General features: G+C 38.4%; 2 protein-coding genes across 2 annotated transcripts in view; both read left to right on the top strand.

Moving 5' to 3' along the window:
* The window catches only part of atp6v1ba (ATPase, H+ transporting, lysosomal, V1 subunit B, member a), a 55480-nt gene extending 42312 nt beyond the window's left edge, over nucleotides 1-13168 (top strand). The window contains exons 10-14 of the mRNA XM_036593057.1: nucleotides 1605-1755; nucleotides 4855-4937; nucleotides 5673-5777; nucleotides 6829-6958; nucleotides 10824-13168. Coding sequence (XP_036448950.1) covers nucleotides 1605-1755; nucleotides 4855-4937; nucleotides 5673-5777; nucleotides 6829-6958; nucleotides 10824-10975 — 621 coding nt within the window. The 3' untranslated portion in view covers nucleotides 10976-13168. The remainder of the gene's footprint in view (nucleotides 1-1604; nucleotides 1756-4854; nucleotides 4938-5672; nucleotides 5778-6828; nucleotides 6959-10823) is intronic.
* Nucleotides 13169-14268: 1100 nt separating this feature from the next.
* Nucleotides 14269-22676, top strand: part of shtn1 (shootin 1) — a 62671-nt gene continuing 54263 nt past the window's right edge. Inside the window, 3 exon segments of the mRNA XM_036592594.1 lie at nucleotides 14269-14427; nucleotides 17616-17668; nucleotides 19211-19271. Coding sequence (XP_036448487.1) covers nucleotides 14373-14427; nucleotides 17616-17668; nucleotides 19211-19271 — 169 coding nt within the window. The 5' untranslated portion in view covers nucleotides 14269-14372.

Below are 22676 nucleotides of genomic sequence, written 5' to 3'. Positions count from 1 at the left end.
GAAAGAGCAAAGGACTGTGGAAATGTTAACTTCAGTTGTCATTATCATAATCAACATATATCAAAGTAAATATGAATCAAAATATAAATGCAAACAAAGCCAAATAGTAATTTAGCAATAGGAGATACAATTGGCCCAAGAATCGACCCCTGAGAAACACCACATGTGACTGGAACTTAAATCATTTGTTTTAATGATTAGAAACAAGGCAAAGGCTATATACTCTTTCATACAGCTGTACAGAGAAATGGTCTGGACTTATGACTTCTATTTTATTTGAGTAAGACGAGATTAAATCTTATTTGACAATGTATTGTAATTATTAAAAATCTTGCAGTGGCCTTACGCGCTTCCATTTAGACATATGAAAAAGCAAATGTAATAGCAATAGAAAATACAGTTGGCCCAAGAATGGACCCCTGAGGAATGCCACATGTGATCTGAAGGTTGGAACTTATATTATTTGTTTTAATGAATAGAAAGAAGGCAAAGGCTATACACTCTTTCGTACAGATGTAGAGGGAAAGGGTGAATCTAGTCGTTATCATGAGCATGGAAAAACAAAAAAATTGTGTAATTCTGTAATACTTAACAAGTTTAAGAGGGTTAATGAAGGCAGCAGTCTAACAGCGCTCAAGATCATTGGTTACCTTGCAATCATTTATAAAGGCTAGTCATAGTACACTATGAAAGTGCCTTGAATATGAAAGTAAGTTAAATGTTAATGCCTCTGGAGCACTTTCTGAGTGGATACAGACCAAACAAGCCAGCACGTGAAACACAGCATGTATTGATGGGCGAACATCTGCCAAGGTTAGCAGAAGGTCATGCTTTCACATGCATATAAACTAATCAGCAATGAGTGTTCAGCAGTCTTATTGAAATGTAAACGGTGTGTGCTACTGTGTGTTGGCTTTAATTTGATATGAAAGTGTTTTTCTTTCTCTCCTAGTTTTCCAGAGCATAACCTCATGGATTTAATGTTTTCAATTCAATGAAATGAATTAGCTGTGATTTACATATAACATACAGTGTCCTGTCAGTGTTAAAATAAATACTGAAATACATTTCCTTTATTCAGTATTACCATTTATATTTCATGAGCTAGCTATTCGCATTGGTCCCAAAAGTATTTGGACATTTGGGCCTTTGACATTTCCACCTCTATGCTTTTCAGAACGCTTAGTACAGGTTAAGTTCTTCTCCTGGCTTCTCTACATATTCTACCATCAGTCTGATTTTGAAGTGTTTTTCTTTGAAATAAAATATCATGTTAAACAGTTTTAGGAAGAAACCTAAAAAACCCAATGGTTACCAATGGTTAGTGTCCAAATACTTTTTAGGGCCACTGTATTCATTCAGTTAATACTAAACATATGTAAGTTGAAGGCTGTATGTTTGTACTATGCAGTTTTTTTATAATATCTATTTTTTTGTGCTTTTGATTAGGTTACAGTTATAACTGTAGTTAGGCTGGGGGTCGTGGATGTGATTAAGGTCCAGGGTCGGGTTGGGGTCATGTTAGGGTTAGGCTCAGAGAGAGAGAGTCACAGTAACATTTAGGTCAGCACTTACAGTTAAACTAATGTTGCCTATGCCTGTAGGTGTCCGCCGCTCGTGAGGAGGTGCCGGGTCGTCGTGGTTTTCCTGGTTACATGTACACGGATCTGGCCACCATCTACGAGAGAGCCGGGAGAGTGGAGGGCCGAAACGGATCAATCACGCAGATTCCCATCCTCACCATGCCGAATGACGGTATATGTGTACACACACACACAGGGCGAGATTTGAGTGATAAATGCACGGGGTTACCATCCCCCCAGACCAAAAAATATATATCATGTAGTAAAACTATTATAAAACTGCTGTCCCCTCTTACAAACCCCTTTGAATTAAAGTCTCTTTGAGTGATTATATTTGTAGTCAGTTTCAGTTGAGACTTCACAAAGGGTTCCAAAACAATTTATGCCGCTCAACACAACAGCGAAAGGAGCTCCACATACTACATACTACTCTATGTTGTGTCTGTTCCAAAAAATAAATAAATAAATACATTTATATTTATATATATATATATATATATATATATATATATATATATATATATATATATATATATATATATATATATATATTTATTTATTACAGGTTTACATGCACTCAATAGTACGATCACCATCAGTTTTCTGCAGTTATCTGATTATTTAAATGGTCATGTAAACGGCATTCTCTCATTTCTTAGTTCAGAGTATGATCGAGAAATCCGATAAAGAGAGCTGGATTTTAGCTCAGTAATCAGATTTCTCAGTGCATGTAAACTCTTACTCTGATTTCTTTTGGATTTCTTAGTCTGCACATGCGCGAAAGCAGACAGCGGTACTAGAAATAAGCAGGCAGTGTTTATGTTGCGTTATGTTTACGTCACGTCTTATTCTGTGAGTTTATTGGCTGGTTGTAAAGCAGCAATCCGGTTACTGTCTGACTCATGTAGATCCAGAGTTTCTCAATTATCTGATTACTAAAGTGCATGTAAAGTGTTGATAGGATTACTGACAAAATCTGATTTTCTTCAGTTATCAGATTAGTAAGTGCATGTAAACGCACTCAGTGATTTAGGTTTACTGGAGCTTTAAATTGATAGCTACTGAATCAAAACCAGTTATTTTTGTATGTAAAAGAAAATAAATAAGTGATAATACACACTTGTACAGCATCTTCCTAATGACAGAACTACACACAGTAGGGCTGCACAATTAATTATGTTTTACCGTTATCGTGATATCAGTTTCTGCAATAATCACATTCGATGCAATGACTGAACAGATCAAATTACCTCACGTGCAGCACCAGAGAGGCATCATATCATTATCGGCCCAAAGGCTTACAAATGCTTTTCTTCGCTGGAATTAAACCCTGCTGCTCTCCCACACGTGGACAAGGAACTTAACCATTAGGCTAAACAGCCAGTTACAAAACACACTTGCAGAGCTCAAACAGTCCAGCCTGAACTACATGCCTGTAACAACATCAAACATTAGGATTGTTCTCGCACCCAGTGTTGTGTTTTAGTTGTGCAGGCAGTAATGGCTTCTTTTATCAACAAACATACTTAATAACTAAACAGAAATCAATCCTGTGTGTCAATACAAGCAATAAATATATTGATTTGTTTGTGTAGCCCTTGTTAAAAAAGCTGTTGAGGTAATGCTTTGTTTCTCAGTTTTGACATAAGCAGCTGTTAATATTTCATTTTTTTTTATTTTGTTTTGCGATAGATTCACAATAGTGAAATGATGATTTTGTAATTTTGTATTTTGCAGATCTGATCTGTTTACACATCCAAAAAAAGTCTGTACTTCCAGTTAGGGGTCACATCCAGTTAGGGGCACACTATTTTAATAATGAGTTATCGCTTCTCGTATCGACATCCGACAGCTTTATCAAACATCACATTTTTGTCCATACAGTCCATCCGCGCACACACACACACACACACACACACTGTGCTGTGTGAAGTTACACACTCACCTGCTGAACACACAGTACTGAGAGAGAGAATCACCCGGCTTGCAGCTTCAGCACCACAATCCTGCAGACTGCACAGGTATTACTGGAGAGAGGGAGAGGGAGAGAGAGAGGTGGGAGTGATGCTTCTGTATTGATTCTCTGTTCAGAGCACAGAGAGATGAGCATTCTCCATTTCTTTGGTTACTATAGAAACATCCTTGTAAAAGACCAGTGTGTGTTTCTGAATGGGTCTGCCCCATTATAGCTGTATTAGGAAACTCTCTCTCTCTCGCTCTCTCTCTCTCGCTCTCTCTCTCTCGCTCTCTCTCTCTCTCTCTCGCTCTCTCTCTCTCTCGCTCTCTCTCTCTCGCTCTCTCTCTCACGTTTTCTTTTTCTTTCTGTTCTCTCTCTATCTCTCTCTCTCTCTCTTTATCTCCTTTTTTTTCCTTTCTCTCTCTCTCCCCACTCTTTCTGTCTAGCTCTCTCACTCTTTTTCCTTTCTCTTTTTTCTTCTCTTGCTTCCACTCTCATTCTTGCTTTTTTCTCTCTCTCTTTTGCCTGCTCTCTCTCCCTCTTTCTCTCTCATTCTTTCCTCTCTCTAGCTCCTTCTTTCTCTCTATCTCCTTTTTTTCTCTCTCCATGCTCTTTCTGTCTAGCTCTGTTGCTCCTATATTTTTCCTCTCTTCTTTTGCTCACTCTTTCTCTTTCCTTTTTTCTTCTCTTGTTCACACTTTCACTCTTTTTCCCTTTCATCTTTTTTCATCCTCTTCTCTCTCTTGCTTTTTCTCCTTTGCTTGCACTCTTTCCTTCTCTTCTTTTTTTTCCTTTCTCTCTCTCTCTTTCTCTCTAATTCTGTCTCCTTTTTTTCTCTCTCTCTGCTTTTTCTGTCCAGCTCTCTCACTCCTGTCTTTTTTCCTCTCTCCCCCTCTTTCTCTTTCCTTTTTCATTCTTTTGCTCACTGTTTCTCTCTTTCCTTTTTCTTCTCTTGGTCGTGCCTCTCTCTCTCTCTCTCTCTCTCTCTCTCGCTCTCTCTCTCTCTCTCTCATTCCCCCGTCATTCCCTTCATTTCTCCAGACTATCACCGCAGGCCGCTCCTTGTAGAAGAGCCTCCAGGATGGTTATTGTGGTTTAGTAAACAGTGTCTGTGGATCGATATGTTGTAAACGTGGATTGTAGGTGAAGCTTGTGTCGCCGTGTGCCTGTAAGCTCAGACTGCCCTGTAATTTCAGTCTGCGTTCGGGGGTTCAGTGGTGTTTACAGTAAAGACTTTGGGCGTTTAACAGCTGCTTTATCTTTTCTTGGTTTGTTGCTGTTCTTAACAGCTCCTTCCTTTCTTTTCCTTTGTAGATATCACTCATCCCATCCCTGATCTGACGGGTTACATCACAGAGGGTCAAGTTTACGTGGACAGGCAGCTGCATAACAGACAGGTGAGACGCTTCCCTTTACCTGCTTATGCAATAGCAGATGCGACACGGAGCTCACAACCAGTTATACTGTTTATACCTGAAGGGCCATGCCATGGAAAACTCAAATTTACTTGCTTTTTTTTTAATGTGTTTACGTTCTTTTCACTCCTCAGTCCATATACAGAAACTGAGCTCTTTTGATTCTGAATATCTGTGATGTCACAAGCACATTTCCATATGACTGCCTGAATGAGGCTTATTACAGAGCAGCCAATCAGAACAGAGGTAATTTACATATATCAACCTTAAAGGCCCAGTAACAAAAGCAGCCTGTTTAATTGTAGACAATAAGGAGAAGTTAAAAAAAGATCATGCAAAAATGGATTAGGACTGCTTTGCTACTTTTTTAAAAAAGATGGTTCTTCAAGAGTTCTTCAGTAAAGAAAGTGGTTCTAAATAGAACCATGAACATTCAAAGAACACTCTGCATGATTAAAGGGTTCTTTGCATGGTGAAATCGTTCTTCAGATTGATGGAGTATGTGCTGTAGATGGTTCTATATAGAACCTTTTTGAAAAGGGTTTAATAAAGCACCACAAAAGGTTCCACTATTGTTACCCCTTTTTTGGTACTATACTATATAGAACCCTTTTCACAAAGGTTCTATATAGAGCCATCTATAGCTCATGAAACTGTAAAGATTTCCAGAATATTTTCCTGTGATGTTTTATCCTCTGTTTATTTCCGTATTTAAAGATTTATCCCCCCATCAACGTGCTGCCCTCCCTGTCTCGTCTGATGAAGTCCGCCATCGGAGAGGGAATGACCCGCAAAGACCACGCAGACGTCTCTAACCAGCTGGTAAACCACAGACTGCTCACCCTGATCATGACGTGTTTATTATTGTTCATTTTCATTAATTAACGTTAATTAAGGTGTTGAAATGCATCAAGTATTATCATTCAACTACATCAATTTTGCAATATTATAGTCAGTCATAAGTGGAAGTAACAATATTTAATTAAGTGTGCCAAAAAATTTAAAACTGACAATTTTCAAACACAAAAATCCAAAGGAAAAACAAGCTTACTGTATAGTTTTTAATGTCTATAATCAAATATTTTGTGTAAAAGTTCCTCACATTTGTCACATTGGTGCCTGTTCACTGTATGGCCCAATCCTGTTTCTTTTTGCTTGACCTCTACCCCTTGTTTTCAAGTGTTGTCTTGCTCCTTGGAACAGAGTTACATAGGGTAGTGGTTGAAATCTTCCTCTATGAAATGGGACCCTCAAATAAAAAGAACATTACTTCATTAACAGCTACTAGCGCTGCACTGTAGGTGACCCTGCCAGTCTAAAGTCAGATATTCGCCAGCTTCTTGTTCTAATTTTCCTGTTCCACCTTAAACGGAGCAGCAGTTACATTCGGGCACATTCTGGAACAGGTAATTTAGCTAGCTAGCTACCGAGACATTAGATAATACAATGATTATTGTAATTTTAACAGAGAAAGTTCTCACATTTGTGAGTTTCTTTGGTCATTTGTGCTCCATGTTGCTGGTTTTCTTTTTTCCCATAACACTCTGTTTGGAGCGTATCTCTGACAAACCTCCGTTTGGAGGGCCATGTAGCCCTAACACTTCGCCCTACCCCTCTATCTCAACAAGAATCAGGACACCCTACTGCTAGACATGCACAAACAAAACGGAAGGTAGGGCTAAGTGGTAGAGGCGAGGGGTAAAATGGGGCTTGGGCCTACATTTAACTCTGAAACGTAATTGAATGGAAATGAATTAGTGTGAGGTCACATCTCTACTCTCCATACAGGTGAACAGTTTGGACTGTATTAATGAGGTGCTATATTCTCTCTCTCTCTCTCTCTCGTCTCTCTCTCTCTCTCTCTCTCTCTCAGTATGCTTGCTACGCTATCGGTAAAGACGTGCAGGCGATGAAAGCCGTGGTGGGTGAAGAAGCTTTGACCTCTGATGACCTTCTGTATCTGGAGTTCCTGCAGAAGTTTGAGAAGAACTTTATTGCCCAAGGTACAAAAACACAACTTAACCCTCCTATTTTCCACCCAGTTTAGTTGTAGGCTGCAAGTTAGCTCTCCCTCTGTCACACAATGCTGCCAAGCTGGGATGATGAAGGCTAACATGAGCTTCTTCCAGGACACAGGAAGCTCCACCACATCTTTTCAAACTGCTGCTAACAGCAATGTCATTGAACAGCTCAAACAAGCTTGGAGAAGATAGTTAACTACAGCTCCTGCAGTTGTAAACAGTCTCAGTATGTGCTAAAGTACTTGTATCGGCTAAAAATATAATATAAATGAAAATGCAGACTTACTTTGCTCTGCTTTAAGCTTAAGCTCTGCTTTTCTCGCATCTCTGGCAGGAAACTTAGAAAAGTTTCTAATAAAATCCACTATTTAAGGTGGATCGGGGAAAATACGAACAAGAAGCTGGCGAATGAGAAACTGACTTCAGCTTCGTGACTTTTTAGTGTTTGACAGTTTCTCGTTGCAGATTAAACGTATCAGGACACCAGCTGATTATGAACACAAATAAGTCCATTCGTCTCCAAATTATCGGCTGTTTGTCTTAAATCTTTCTGTGCGCCAACCTTCTGGGTTAAAGGGTGAATTAGCAGTTCTACATTAGCTCCGGCGTTTAAGACCATTTATTATTAAAACAGTGTTAGAACGGTCAGCAGAGCTTTATTTTACTGTAAAGGAGGATTATTTTATTTTTACCTACACGTCTAATTCTGCTGTGGAGCTGCAACAGGGCAGTAAAAGAGCCGCATGTCGCCGAACGCTGGGTTAGGTTTAGAATTTAAAACAAAGTAGCACCAACACTGAGAAACGCTCGATCCCCATAATTCCGCAAGTACCAATGTGTGTAAACACAAGAGCCGGCTTTTGAAGTGTATGTTGGCTGTTTCGCTGAGTGCAGTCAGAGCCTTTTCTTTTCTCTATATATCCACTTTACCTCCTCACTGATCACCACGTTTCATATTGATCACAGTTTGAATTGTTGGTGGAAATTCTCCATCGGCCTTTGTGCAGCTTCACAATAGCTGCATTTCTGCCGTCAGTTTAGATAACAGGAACTGTTTAAGTCCCACCAGTAAGAGAACAGTGTGGACTGAAGAGTCTTAACATACTTTTCTGTTTGTTTCTTTCTTTTCTTGTTGTGGTGTTTTTTTCTCCTGAAGTGTTTTACTGCTGGAGCTGTAGTTTGGGATTTAACATATGAGGGTTAAGATAACAGGAACTGTTTAAGTCCGGGTGAGGGTTAGGATTGGGATTTGGGTTTTGGGTTGAGATTAAGGTTGGGGTTAAGATTAGGGCCACAGTGTGGGTTAGGATTAGGTTTTGGGTTGAAGTTATGGTTACGGTTAGGATTAGGGCCAGACTGAGGGTTGGGATTAGGTTTTGGGTTGAGGTTAAATTAGGGTTAGGATTAGGTTTTGGGTTGAGGTTAAGGTTAGGGTTAGGATTAGGTTTTGGGTTGAGGTTAAGGTTAGGGTTAGGATTAGGGCCAGGGTAAGGGTGAGTCTTATGTTTTGGGTTGAGGTTGGTAAGGTTAGGTGTTGTGTAATAGAAGTAACATGTTAACAGGACTACTTAATGTAAGTAATGTAGCAACAGAACATCTACAAGATATTTACTTCAGTGCATTCAGATACTTCACTACTGCTACTTCATTGATATGTTGTTGGTGTTACTGATAATCTGTTAAGAGTTTATAATCATCTACAAAGGACCACTCCAGATAAAGCGTTACCTTTAATGTTAATATTAATCAAACGCCCCATTTCAAGTAATAGTATTCAAATATTCTAACAGGAAAGTCATTTATATTGTTAGCAGCAAAAAACAAGTGTTTTAGGTTGATTTACTGATTTTGTTTTTGAGTTTTCAGCTGATTTAGCGACTGATCTTTGCGCTTTAGGTTGATGTAGTGATTTATGTTTGTGTTCTTTATTGTTTATTTCATATGAAATAATGGCACATGCTTTATTCAAATACCTGATAAAGTAAACAAATATTAAAGTGAATTCTTTTGCACCATATGCGCTGTGGAGGATTTTCTATCTAATAGTTCATTGCAGCTGTGGCCTAACTAACAAGTGCACAACGGCCTTCAACTACATTATTGTCTTCTTTTGTGTGTGCGTGTGACAGACGGTCTCCGCTGCATGTTTGCCCATGTCCGCTCTCTTTCCAGTGATATTGTATTGCCGAGGGAACAAAGGAATAGAGGAATATTTATGTAGACTTTATCGGCACGGGCCGATTCATCCCAGTTCTCCGGAAACTTTTCGGTGGCCTTCAGTCCTGTGTGAGTTTATGAAGCTGAGCCTCTCCTTTCACAGAGATCTCTATTGGAGGTGAAGCTATTACCTCTACACAAATAATATGAGGAACATAGTTCACTTCCACATTACAACCTCAGTGCAGGAGAGGAAAGAAAATGTGGAACTTTTTCAGAGCATCCCGAAGGCCTTTTCTCACCTGGGAATAAAATAGGGCTGTAGAGCCGATCACCCTGTTCAAACAGCAGGGCCAGCTTAACCCTTAGATGTCTAGGGAAATGTCAGTTTGTAGTACTTTTTAAGTGCTTTTACATAATTAATTGTACAGTGATGACAGGATGAATTACATTTACAGTTGATTTCCATTCTGTGTCCATTTTTTTGTTTGCTTTAATAATGATTATAAACAAAAACTTCTCAAGTTCAAATCATAACAAAACATGTCCAAAACTATGGATTAAAAGAATAGAATCTGCTCTTTCAATACTGTTTCTCTGCTTGTTTCTGTGAGCAATGCATCCAAAATATTTATAAATAAAATGTAGAGATGGCACAATACCACTTTTTTCTGATACTGATATTAAAACGTGTCACTGATACCGTTATTTCTTCACTAAAACTACTTGGCTTTTTTTCTCCAAAGAACTCAAGACAAGTCTTAATTCTGCTCCATAACTCAGCTTTGCTGAATAACAAAAACAAAAGAAAACTGGCGTTCAGGCTCAGACTAGCGCTCGGCTCTCTAACGCCGAAAGATCTGCCTCCAACAGTGACCAGTCTAAATTTTAGGACAGCTAGATGACCTGGGTCGGAGGACCTAAGTATTCGGGCAGGGCAGTGAGGGTGCAGGAGCTTGGCTAGAAGATGTAGAGATTTGTCAGTTAGCAGGAGGACTTTAAACCGGATATGAAGCGGGACAGGTAACCAGTGTAACTGACACAGAATTGGAGTGATATGAGCTGATTTTTTTAGATTAGGTTTAAAGCTAGTCCATGTTCATGATTATCCCAAAAATTAAAGATGCACTATGTAAGTTTTGGGGATTTGGAGACCTCTCTGGTGAAAATGTGTAATTGCAGACAACGTGCGGGAGAGCATTATGTAACGTGAGTTGTGCTTCAGTCCCCTTCCCCGAGCGGATGAATCTGATCATTGAAAGAGAAGATAATGTAGATTTTGCGTTTGAGACATAAACATCAAGCCGGGCCTTCATTTTGCACCTGTGCGGATGTTATTACGTAAAGATGTGTGACGTGGTGTGAAAAATGACCCGATTTTTCTGACTTTGTGCTACTTCTTTCAATTTTTAAGAAAGAAATCTTACATAATGCAGCTCTAAGAAGGCCCTGAACTTACTGGAAATTGGTTAAAAAAGCCCATCCCCCACTAGCAACCTGTTAACATTAGGCTCAGTGGTTACTGTTATCATGTTACCTACTTTTCTTTAAGTTTTGTGGCGCACTTCTGTGACATTTACAGAAAGAGAGCCGAAAAAAAACTAAAAGCAAGTTATTTTGTTACTGAGCCTGAGTCATTGTAAAGATTAACTCTGTAACGTTAATACTGCCCTCTGTGCGTCTCCTCCAGGTCCCTATGATAACAGGACGGTGTTTGAAACTCTGGACATTGGCTGGCAGCTGCTGCGTATCTTCCCTAAAGAAATGCTGAAGAGAATCCCTCAGAGCACGCTGGCCGAGTTTTACCCGAGAGAGTCCGCCGCGCGCCACGGAACCTCCTAACCCCCGAGCTCAAAGGGCAGAGGTCATGTGATCTGCACGCCCCCTCACCTGTCTCACCTCTGGCACCTGCGTCCACCTCCACCCAGAGAACAAAGTACTGTAATGCTTTAGATATGGGGGCCTAATTCAGGACTTTATAAAGCATTAACCTCTTAAACTGCAGCTTAATCTGAACACCTTGTAAATTATTCAGGACTTTGCAGTATAAAGGGTTAATAAAGCGCACGCTATATGGTGATGAAGCATTTTTATTAAAGTCCTTGTATTTCGCCCCTTTAAATAAAGCGTTAAACAAAGTTGAAAAGTTGTGTACCCTCCGTAGACTTGCCGTGTGTATCAGGATGTGTTTGTGTGGGTCGAATACATAACTGTGATTAGCCTACTGTAGTCCCTGTCTGTTTTTGTTTTGATTTTATTGTTTGTTGGTACTTTTCCACATGTAAACACACCTTTAAATCAATAGAAGATGCAAATGCTGGACCTTTTTCCCCTTTCTTGAGTCTAAATGTCCCAAATCATTTGAGCTGAAAGGGAACAACGTGTTTGTCATAGACCTCTGTAGTCATCGTCACGGCCATATAAGGAGCTCCAAGGCTAAGCCGTTCATCTCTATGGGGATGTTTTTGAAAATAGTTGCTGTAGCAATAAACGCTCTACAGCTTTTGTCCTATACATTTTCCCCCAAATGTTGTTGGATCTTTCGAGTTAAGAGGTTGTTTAGCAGTCAAATTATGAGTAATGCCACATGCATGCTACAAGCTAGCACTCACCAGCTAGCACTCACCAGCTAGCACCAGAGATCTTGGAGAATTTTCACTCTCTAATGTCTTCCGGGTTTCTCGAACGCTAGAGGGCACTCCCGAGTGAGTCCAAAATGAACAGGTTAAGATGGAGCATTCGAGTAAGATTAGTTTAGAAAGATTTAAACATATTTAGTTTAAAAGAATACATTCATTTGCTGAACTCAAAACAGGATAAAACATTTTAACACCGCTGTTATATTTTTACGTTATAGGAGTTTAAAACGGCGCCTCATGTAGGTTGGTGACATCGGTGAGCACGAACAGCCAATGAGCTGCTCCGCTTGCCAACCAATCAGCACTCAGTAGCAGTAATGCAAGCGTTTTCCTGCCCAAAACCCGTTTGCTGTAGAAAAAAAGAAACATGTTTCAGCTCCTTAATGACCTCATAATTCAGAGGATTCAGCGAAACATGGGGGAAAAACTCCTCAACTGACGGCAAAACATTTTTGTTTGGAGCATTTTGTTCACCATGGGGTGTGAAAAAACTTTCATTTTTCCCCATAGAGAAAGCTGACTTAGACCTGGAGCTGCTTATATGGGCATGTTCTTTCTCCTTGAGTCATGAATAAGATCTCATCTCTTGTCTGTTTTAGGATATCACCAGTCATTAAAACCTCATCACTCATTTTCATCCATCTTCATCATCTAAACCGCTTATCCTTCTGGGTCGCGGTGATCACTCGTTTTCATTTTTTTAAAATGCAATTTGAAAACACCAGCTGCCCTTTACATTGTGTAAACATTTCATGATGAATGGACCAAAAGAAATGGTCCAGAATTACTACTAATCATATCTCCGTACATTAAAAGTCCTGTCAAGTTACCATTTTGGAGATATGAGGTTTTATGACTGCAACAAAAATATTTATTTACTGTCAACATTCCTGCAAGCAGTCTGTGTTTGTTGTTTCACGTGAGCAGAAAGGTGATGCAGTTGATGAAAATGATTTATGTATTTTAATTTTGGCATATTTCATCCCCAGATACAGTGGATTTAAGACCACATAAAGCATTATTTATGATTATTATTGACTGACTGATGATCTAAAGTGTTTGTAAACAGACATTCTCAGTTCCAGTTTAGACATATTTTGGTTCTCCCTGCTCTGTTAGAACATGGAGAATATAGAAAACATGCAGTGCATATAGAGAACAGCACAGATCTAATCATCCCAAGTCCATCAGTACATTCCCATTTGGCTGCAAGCTGTTCGTTAAATGAACATAGAAGATGTTTACAATTTTGTGTTTTTGGAGTGTGACGTGTGCTGTGATCTCCAAAATATTGAGCATCCCCCTTCTTCCTTTGTCATGGTCACATCTTTATTGTATACACAAAGTCTATTTCTGTGTTGATTTACAAATGAATTAAATTATATTATTCTCCTGATGCTGAGGCTGTTTGTTTATTTGCTTGGAAGAAACTTCCACTGATGTTTCCATATTCCTGCATAATTTAGAGTGACTCAGAGTAGTTTGGTGTGAAATGCTCTGTTATAGATCTACAGAATCTGCATTGTTCACAGTGGTGGTGATAGGAACCAGACATCCACCTCTAAAAGCTCCAACACGTGAAGTTACAAGAAATGGTTATGAATACATTGCCTGATGTCTGAGACACTGTTTTACAATAGTTTTGTGGTAAAGGTTTGGGCCTAAAGCTATTCATGGTGGAGGGATACATGCAGGGTGTTGTGAGGCAAAACAGTCCCCAAAGAAAACCTATTTATCAAGATATATAACTGTTATCAACAACACCATATACAAATATCAGAAGAACACGCATTATCGTTATTTATACAGTATGTCACCTGCAGGGCTCCGTACTTTGCAGCTAATTCTGCAGAAACAATAAACAGTGCTGGCTGAAGGCCAAAATCTTATATCGAAACAATCATAAAACAATGTCTCAGACATCAGGCAGCGTATTCATAATCCATTTCATGTAATAACTTTTTGTGAGGGAGCTTTTAGAGGTGGATGTCTGGTTCCTATCACCACCACTGTGAACAATTCTGACTCTACAAGTTTCTCTAAAACGGAGCATTTCACACCAAACCCCTCTGAATGACTCTGTTTACATCTCAACCATCTAATTATGTAGATATTTTGAAAAATCAGTGGAGTTCCCCTTTAACCCCCACTTTAAGTAATGAAAGCCTCTTAGCATAGTGCTAACTGCAGGCCTAAATCATTATTTCCCTGTGTAGTTGTTATGTGATTTCTAATAGACTTATTTATATTCACACCAAACCACTCTGAACGACTTTGTTTACATTTTAACCATTTAAATATACGGATATTTTGAAAAACCGGTGGAGTTTCACTACAACTTTTCAAGGGGGGGGATTAGGCCCATCCAACCAGCATGTGAAGGCAGCATTAATCCAGATTATCAGCTGAATCAGGTGTGTTGGATTAGGCTTGAATTAAACCCACAGTGGGGCAGATTAGCAGGGCTGGTAAATATCGATTTAGTGTGAAACCGCCATACCGGTACCCCGATTAATCGTCAGACGCGCGCCCAAGTGTCACTTCCTGTTGCTCTCACGGTAAAGCAGGTAAAGAAGGTAAAGCTGGTAACTTTCTCCTCAATGGCGGCTGAAGAAGAGAAGCAAATGAGGACTATAAACGAGCTCTCGGATCAAGGTAAGCTGCCTAAGGAGGCTTGAATTTTGGTTGTGCGAATCTGAGATTTGTTTTGAGCGGGTTTGTCCGCCACAGGTATGTTACGCTACATGTCCATATATGGGGGCAAATGTCTGTGTGGGGGGACTTTCAGCAGAGGCTAGTAAACTTTCCTGCGTTTAGCACGGCTAGACAGGCTAATTCTGTGAGGAAAGTGATCTGCTTTTTCCTCCGTTTCATTTTAGTCATTCATATTTCGGCTCCTAATTCCTTTTTTTGTTTAATTTCGTTATGTTGTGTTGGTATTCATGTTCGAATTTTCCGTTCCACCTTAAATGGTGCAGCAGCTGCATTCTGGCGCCTCAGAATGTAACTGTTTCAGTTCCATTTAAGGTGGAACGGAAAATTCTCTTATGAAAGCACTTCATGGAGCTTTAGCATTTTATTTTGTGGCCCAAAAAGAGAAGAATTGAGCCTTACAAACTCAACCCCAGCCCTATAGGGCAACTCAGTAGGCTTATCCATAAGTTTTTGGACATAGTATCTTTTTTTGGCTGCTTTCAAGTACTTTTATTTCCACATGAGCCTTCATTTCACTGAAGGACCATCATTTGTACTGGAGGATGCATCTAAGCTCCTTTTCTGCACGTTTAAGTCAGTCAGTTCTAGAAATTATATGTTTATGTATATATAATTTGGACCACCTTGATTGACAGGACTATAAGGCGTTGCCCTGTTGCTGGTCTGGACTTTGCTCCCTTCAGCCCCAGCACAGACTCATAGGGGTCATCACAGGTCAGCGCAGGCCAGACTTCATTGTCATTCCTTCATACCGCAGCAATGTTGACTGAGGAACGAAGTATTTTCCGTCATGAAACAAGTGGAGGAGGTTCACGAGAACATTAGTCACAACTACAAACAGTAGAGTACACTCTTAAAAATGGTTCTTCAAGGGTCCTTAAAGTTAACGGTTGTGTAGAACCACGAGTTCTTTGTAGAACCAATTCATGGTTAAATGGTTTTCTACATGGTGAAATAGTTGTTCAGATTGATAGAGAATTCTGTTTAGAACCTTTTTGAAAATGGTTCTATATAGCGTCAAAAAAGGGTTCTTCTATTGTTCTATTGCAATTGTTCTATTGCTCTTCTACACAGTAGTCTCTTATTATAATAATAGAAGAGCCCTTTTTGCTGCTACATAGAACCATATACAGCACGAACCATTTCACCATGCAAAGATCCATTTAAGCATGAAATGGTTCTAAAAAGAACCATTGCCTTTACTAAGGAATCTGTGCACAATAAACTGTAAGTATTGAAGTATGAAAATCACTTCCAGAACCGCAGTGGAACTATAGTAGAGCATCTGGCACCATAAGAACCGACTCTGTTCTTCTCTTCTTGAGTCCTTTGGTTTAAAGTGAAACGATAAACCACAGGTGAGACCAGTTACAGAGCAGAACAGATGCTGAACTAACACAACATTATGCAGTTTAACACAAAAAAAGGAATTAGAAACTAAAGGTTGATGACAAAATGAAACAGAATAAAACATTGGTGACATTACTAACTAATGTACTGGAGTAGAAGTAAAAGTATTAACATTTGTAAACTAATTTGTATTTTCCTGAGTATTTTTCAAATCACAATATTTTCACTTCAAGCAGAAAACAGATAAAACAGAATTGTTTTTATCATAATAATAGCTTTGTCATGTTGTGATCTTAAGACTTTTTATCGAATTACTCAGTAACTATTATAACGACTATTCAGTAACAATGTATTCAGTATCTGCTATGAATTATTCAGTATCTACTATAAATGATTCAGTATCTACTATGAATTATTCAGTATCTACTATAAATTATTAAGTAATCACTATTAATTATTTGGTACGTAATACGAATTATTCACTATCTACTGTGAATTATTCAGTATCTACTATGAACTATTCAGTATCAACTATCAACTAGTATGTACTATGAATTATTCAGTATCTACTATTCAGTATCTCCTATTAATTATTCAATATCTACTATGAATTATGCAGGAAGTACTGTAAATTATTAGTATCTTCTATGAATTATTCAGTATCAACTATTAATTATTCAATATCTACTATAAATTATTCAGTATCTCCTATGAATTATTCAGTATCAACCATTAATTATTCAGTATCTACTATGAATTATGTAGTAACTACTATGAATTATTCAGTATCAACTATTAATTATTCAGTATCTACTATGAATTATTCAGTATCTACTATGAATTATTTAGTATCTACTATTAATTATTTAGTATCTACTATGAATTATGCAGGAAGTACTGTAAATTATTCAGTGCCTACTGTGAATTATGCAGGAACTACTATGAATTATTCAGTATCTACTATAAATTATTCAGTATCAACTATTAATTATTCAGTATCTACTATGAATTGTGCAGGAACTACTATAAATTATTGAGGATATACTATTAAACTAATAAGTAAATTATGTGGTTTTGAGAGTGAAGAACTCTCAGGTTCAAGTTGAGTGAGGTGTAGACTTATGGCTTGTGTTCTGAACATGGATTAATTTTAGTCTTGGACTAAATTACAGTGGCAATTGTGAGTCACCTTCCATTTCAAGTAATGCTTAGGCTTATTTTGGGTGTGGCAAACTAGTACTGAGATGTTAAGGGGTCCAAGCTGCACACTATGGACACTTCTAAAAAGGTGTGTCCCTCTGTTGAGTCTGCTAAAGCTCATTAAAACTAGATGTGCTCTATTTGAATTATACATTAATTTATGGCCAGGTTGATGTGCACTATTTTTTCAGGGAAAAAAGGAAGTTCAGTATTAGACTCATGGTTTGTCTTTCTGTGGAAGCTGATGAGTCTGATGTTACTCACCCAACTCATGCTAGTTCCACAGATGGACTTTCTGTGGTCAAACCTGAACCAAACAGGACTCACAGCTTCCCCCTGTGGTGCTCCAACCGTTTACAGTTTTGGAAAGAAAGTATTCATAGAGCTGAAGTGATTAGCATTTCCTATCACACGACTAAGCTGCTCAGTAATGAGGCCAATGGTGGGCTGTTAAAATTTCCCCGTGAGTTTTTAGCTGAAGTTTCAGCCATAAGTGATGCAGCTGTAGGTGTAGACTGTGTTCAGTGGTGGTGGTCAGTTGTGAATCATGGCTTACTGGACCCCCTGTTTCTCCACAGCGATCCGACAGTACGAGAGCCTTCGGAAAGAGCATGAGAAAACCAAGATGGAGGTGAGTGTGGCTGGTTGTTTAATCACTGTTACAAACACAACAGTGAAAATAACTTTAATTCAGAGTTGTAGTTGTAGTACAGATGGAACAACAGTTCAGAGTAAATAGCAGTCTAAATAAATACGGTACAGTGCATGTAAGTAGTTGTAGTTATAAGTAGTACAGTGCCAAAAACTGTCCAAAGAACCTTTTAAAAAGGGTTCTATGTGGCACCAATCCTTTTTGTATGCTATATAGAACCTTTTTTGCATAGTATATACAATGTGAATAACAGTTTAACTGTAGTACAGTGTATATTACCAATGTAAATAGCTGTAAATCACATGCACAATGTAATTAAGGTGAAATAGCTATTGTGCAGTGTCAGTCTAAATAACTGTAGTTTAGATTTAGATGTAAATTACAGTCTAATTGTAATATAGGGTCTGTATAGGGTCTAAATAACCATATTTTTGTAACAGTCTAATTAACTGTACTACAGTATAAATAACAGCTTTATTAACCACAGTACAATATAAATATTGTAGTATAAAGTGCTGTAATACAGTGTAATTATCAGTCTGAATAACTACATAATACACAAGTACAGTCTAATTAACTGTAGAAAGGTGTAAAAAACAATGTAAATAGATTGTAAAACAATGTACCGTCTAAATAACCGCAGTGTAGTATAAATAACTGTCTAACTGTAATATAGAGTGAATTAGAATCTAGTTAACTGTAGTATAATGCAAATTACACTTTAATTAACTGTAGTACAGTATAAATAACAGCCTTATTAACCACAGTACAATGTAAATATAGTATAAATTGCTGTAATATAGTGTAAATAGCGTAAATTTTGGTCTGAATAACTACATTATTACACAAATACAGCAGGAGTAACGGTCTAATTAACTGTAGTACAGTGTAAATAATAATAAATAAAGAAAATAGATTGCAAAGCAATGTACAACCTAAATAACTGTAGTTTAGTATAAATAACAGTCTGTCTACGTAAGTGTAGTTTAGTGTATATAAAAGTCTAACTGTAATATAGAGTGAACAGGAATCAAGTTAACTGTAGTATAATGCAAATAACAGTCAAATTAACTGCAATGCAGTATAAATGTCTGTCTAAATAGCTGATTTACATTGTAAACAACAGTCTAAACAACGGTGGTGCAACTTCTGTAGTCTCAGTAACATTTTAACAGTAATACAATGCAGTTAAACTACAAACAGATTAAACATATTTAATAGTTCTTGTAGTGTAAACAACAGTCTAAATTACCCCAGTACAGTGTATATCTAAATAACTGTAGTTTGGTATGAACAACAGTCTACAGAACTGTGGTACAATGTGAATAACAGTCACGCTAAGTGTAGTTTAGTGTAAATAACAGTCTGATGAACTAGTACAATGTAAATAACAGTCAAATTAAGTGTAGTTCAGTGTAAATAACACTAATTATCTAGTACAATGTAAATAACAGCCGTAAGTAGCTGTACTGCAGTGTAAATAAGACTTCAAATACCTGTTTGTTTTTGTTGTTGTTTCAGAGTAAGCAGCTGAAGCAGGAGCGAGATGAGGCCCTACGGAAGCTGGAGGAGTTTGAAAGAGGTTTGCTGTTATTCTTCAGCTTACAGTGATCCTCAAAACCATAAATAAGTGTACATCTTTATAAAAAAATAAAAAGGCCTGTTTGGTCACTTATAGTTTTAACATGGCTAGTCAAACAGGCTGTGTTACACTTTGCACCTTTCCAAAGGTTTCTTTACGGTGCATCAAAGACAAGAAACACAAGAATACAACCTGGAAAACAAAACAAGGGGGGAGAACAGAAGGCAGAGCAAAACACTACAACACAAATGGCCAGATATACATGTGTGTCAGCTTTAAAGGAGATTTGGAGGAAAAAGCAAAATAAAGACGGTGGAAGATGAACATAATATGAACAGGACAGGAATGTTTAATTATAATACAGTAAAACATGCTGTAAGCCCAGGCAGGCTACGAGTAAAAGTGAGCGCAGAGCTGCTGTAGCTGCAGCAGGTCGTGCTTTTCTCTGGGAATTATCAGCGTGTTCAGGCTTTGGCACGCTGTGGACTCCGGACTGCTGTGGGCGTCGTTCAGGCACGTCTGAGAGGCTTAAACACACACAGACATTTACTCCTTCACTGCTGACACAAACTGAGAAGCCTCTCGGTAGTGCAGATCCAGTCATAACTTAGTGTGTAATGCAGTCATTAGGATAAACATGAGGGAAAACTGATGAGTGTGGTTGAGGATTATGTCGAGGACTTTATTTCTGCTAAATTACTTGGCTGGCTTTATATTCTGAAGCAGGTTGTGAGTTGTTTGAAGCATAATTATTGTTATTAGGATTGTAAGAAAGTATTGATACACTTGAGTATCGCAATATTGTATTTTGTAATACTGTACCGATTCTCAAAAACACAGTTCCGTTCTTTAATTAGTCACTTATATGCAAAGATTCGTGGCAGACAGTGGTTCATTTTGTGTTGATAGCAGTATTGTAATCTATTTTCAGCCATTAGACTTTTTTTTACTGATATTTTATGCATATGATGGTGTTTTTTATACTATGAAGTTTTAGAAAATTAGACAAAAAAATAGCAGTATATCGCCTTGCTTACAGTATCGCAGTATATCGCAATATATTGAATCGTAACCCTTGTATCATGATATGTATTGTATCGCCAGTTTCTTGCCAATACACAGCCCAATTGTTATGATAAAGAAATAAAAATAATAAACAAAACAGTTACACAAAGTATTTCAAAAATACATTTGATTTTTATTTGTTTATTTTGTGGTGCTACACCTCCGGTTTGCGTGCACAGCAAACAGAGCTGTGTCATGACACCAGTTTCACAAAGCTGAGAAGTTTGTAGCTGTTTCATGTAGACCGTTTTGTGAAAGTTTTAGCCTCAGATCAGTGCTGTAGGCATTAACCTCTGGAGAGAATAAAAATGAGACATGTCTGTTCTTTCCACATTTACCCTGTTACTCATCACCTGATATTCGTCAGTAGAATAACTGTGGAAAAAATATGAATGTGGAACATTTAGGCTGTTTTTAAACTGCCCTGAGACTGTGACATCATCCTTGAATCTAGATTTATCCCCAGATATAAGAACCTGTAGACATAAGCCTGAATGTAGCTGACTGGGTATATCTCATACGTTTCTAACTGTAACTTTGATATTTTACGTTATCGTCCTCCAATTTAGCACAAACTCAGCTTAAGTATAACACATATTAATTAGTTATAGCACTTAACAGCAGGTGCAAAAAAGTAAATGAAAAATACAGAAAAATGAAACAAAAAATCCGTATATATATCCAAAAAAACTGGAAAAACTTGTGATATGTTTTCCCATTCTTGCCTATAAGAGCTAGAATTTCAGCCTTTCCACAGTTCAGGGTCTCCTTTATCATATTTTTCATTTCATAATGCGGCACATGTTATCAGTGGTGACAGGTCTGGACTGCATGCAGGCCAGTTTAGCGCCCGGACTCTTTTAATATGCAGCAATGCTGTTGTAATACATGCAGAATGTAGTTTCACATTGTCTTGCTGAAATAATCAAGGCCTTCCCTGAAAAAGACGTCGTCTGGATGGCAGCATATGTTGCCAAAACATATATACATCGTTCAGCATTAATGGTGCCTTCACAGATGTGCAAGTCACCCATGCCATGTGCGCTAATGCCCCCTATACCATCATGAATACTGGCTTGTGAACTGTGCACTGATAACAAGCTGAGTGGTCTTTAGCCCAAAGGGCACAGTGTCCATGATTTCCATAAAGAAATTCAAATGTTGATATGTGCCCACAGGACACTATTACACTTCCCCTCAGTCCTTCTTATATGAGCTCAGGCTCAGAGAAGGTGGCAGTGTTTCTGGATCCTGTTTATGTACAGTTTCTTCTTTGCATTTTACAGATTTAACTTGTGTTTGTGGATGCAGCGACAAACTGTTTTCACAGACAGTGGTTTTCAGAAGTGTTTCTGAACCACCACAGAATCATGTCTGTTTTTAATGCTGCCTGAGGGCCCAAAGATCATGGCCAGCAAATACTTGTTGTGACTTGTTGTACCTGTCCCAACAATCACTGTTGTCGGAACAAAACTTCATATCTCCAATATGGTGACTTTACAGGAGAAGGAAAAAAACATATCTGAAAAAACCATGTCTGACGGCCTGCAGTGTTTGGCCGCTGTCATGTTGTTAGAAAATTTCTGCTTTAGCTTCGCAGCCCACTTGCAGTGTTCTTCTTGAGTTGTATGACATCAAATATTATGGAGCATTATCACTCCTTCTGGGTTTGCATTGTCATGCTAGCGTTTTTAGGTGTTTTTTGTGTTCTCATGTGGATGTAGAGATTTTTTAAAACGCTGCTGGTGTAGACAAAGATTTTTGTATGTACTCACTGAGCACTTTTTTAGGAACACACCTGCGCATTCATGCAGTTATCTAATCAGCCAGTCATGTGGGAGCAGTGCAGCGCATAAAAACATGCAGATATGTAGAAAAAATGTGATCTCAGTGATTTTGACTGATGGGCTGGTTTGAGTGTTTCTGTAACTGCTGAGCTCCAGGGATTTTCACACACAGCAGGCAATCTTTAGAGTTACTCAGAATGGTTAGCTATAAAGAAAAAACATCCAGCAAACAGGAGTTCTGCAGCCTTGTTGATGAGAGAGGTCAGCGGAGAATGGCCAGACTGGTTCATGCTGACATAAAAGCTATGGTAGCTCAGATAACCACTCTGTACAACTGTGGTGAGCAGAAGAGCATTTAAGAACACACAACACGTCAAGCCTTGAGGTGGATGGGCTACAACAGCAAAAGATCACGTTGGGTTCCACTTCTGTCAGCCAAGAACAGAAAGCTGAGGCTGCAGTGGGCATAGGCTTACCAACACTGGACAGCTGAAAACTGGAAAAGTGCAGCCTGGCTGGTGGAGGTGGTGTAATGGTGCTGGGAATGTTTTCT

This window comes from Colossoma macropomum, unplaced genomic scaffold, assembly GCF_904425465.1.
Source record: "Colossoma macropomum unplaced genomic scaffold, Colossoma_macropomum, whole genome shotgun sequence".
In the NCBI taxonomy this organism is placed as follows: domain Eukaryota; kingdom Metazoa; phylum Chordata; class Actinopteri; order Characiformes; family Serrasalmidae; genus Colossoma; species Colossoma macropomum.
The sequence above is the reverse complement of the archived record's forward strand: the minus strand, read 5'-3'. Positions and strand labels throughout refer to the sequence as shown.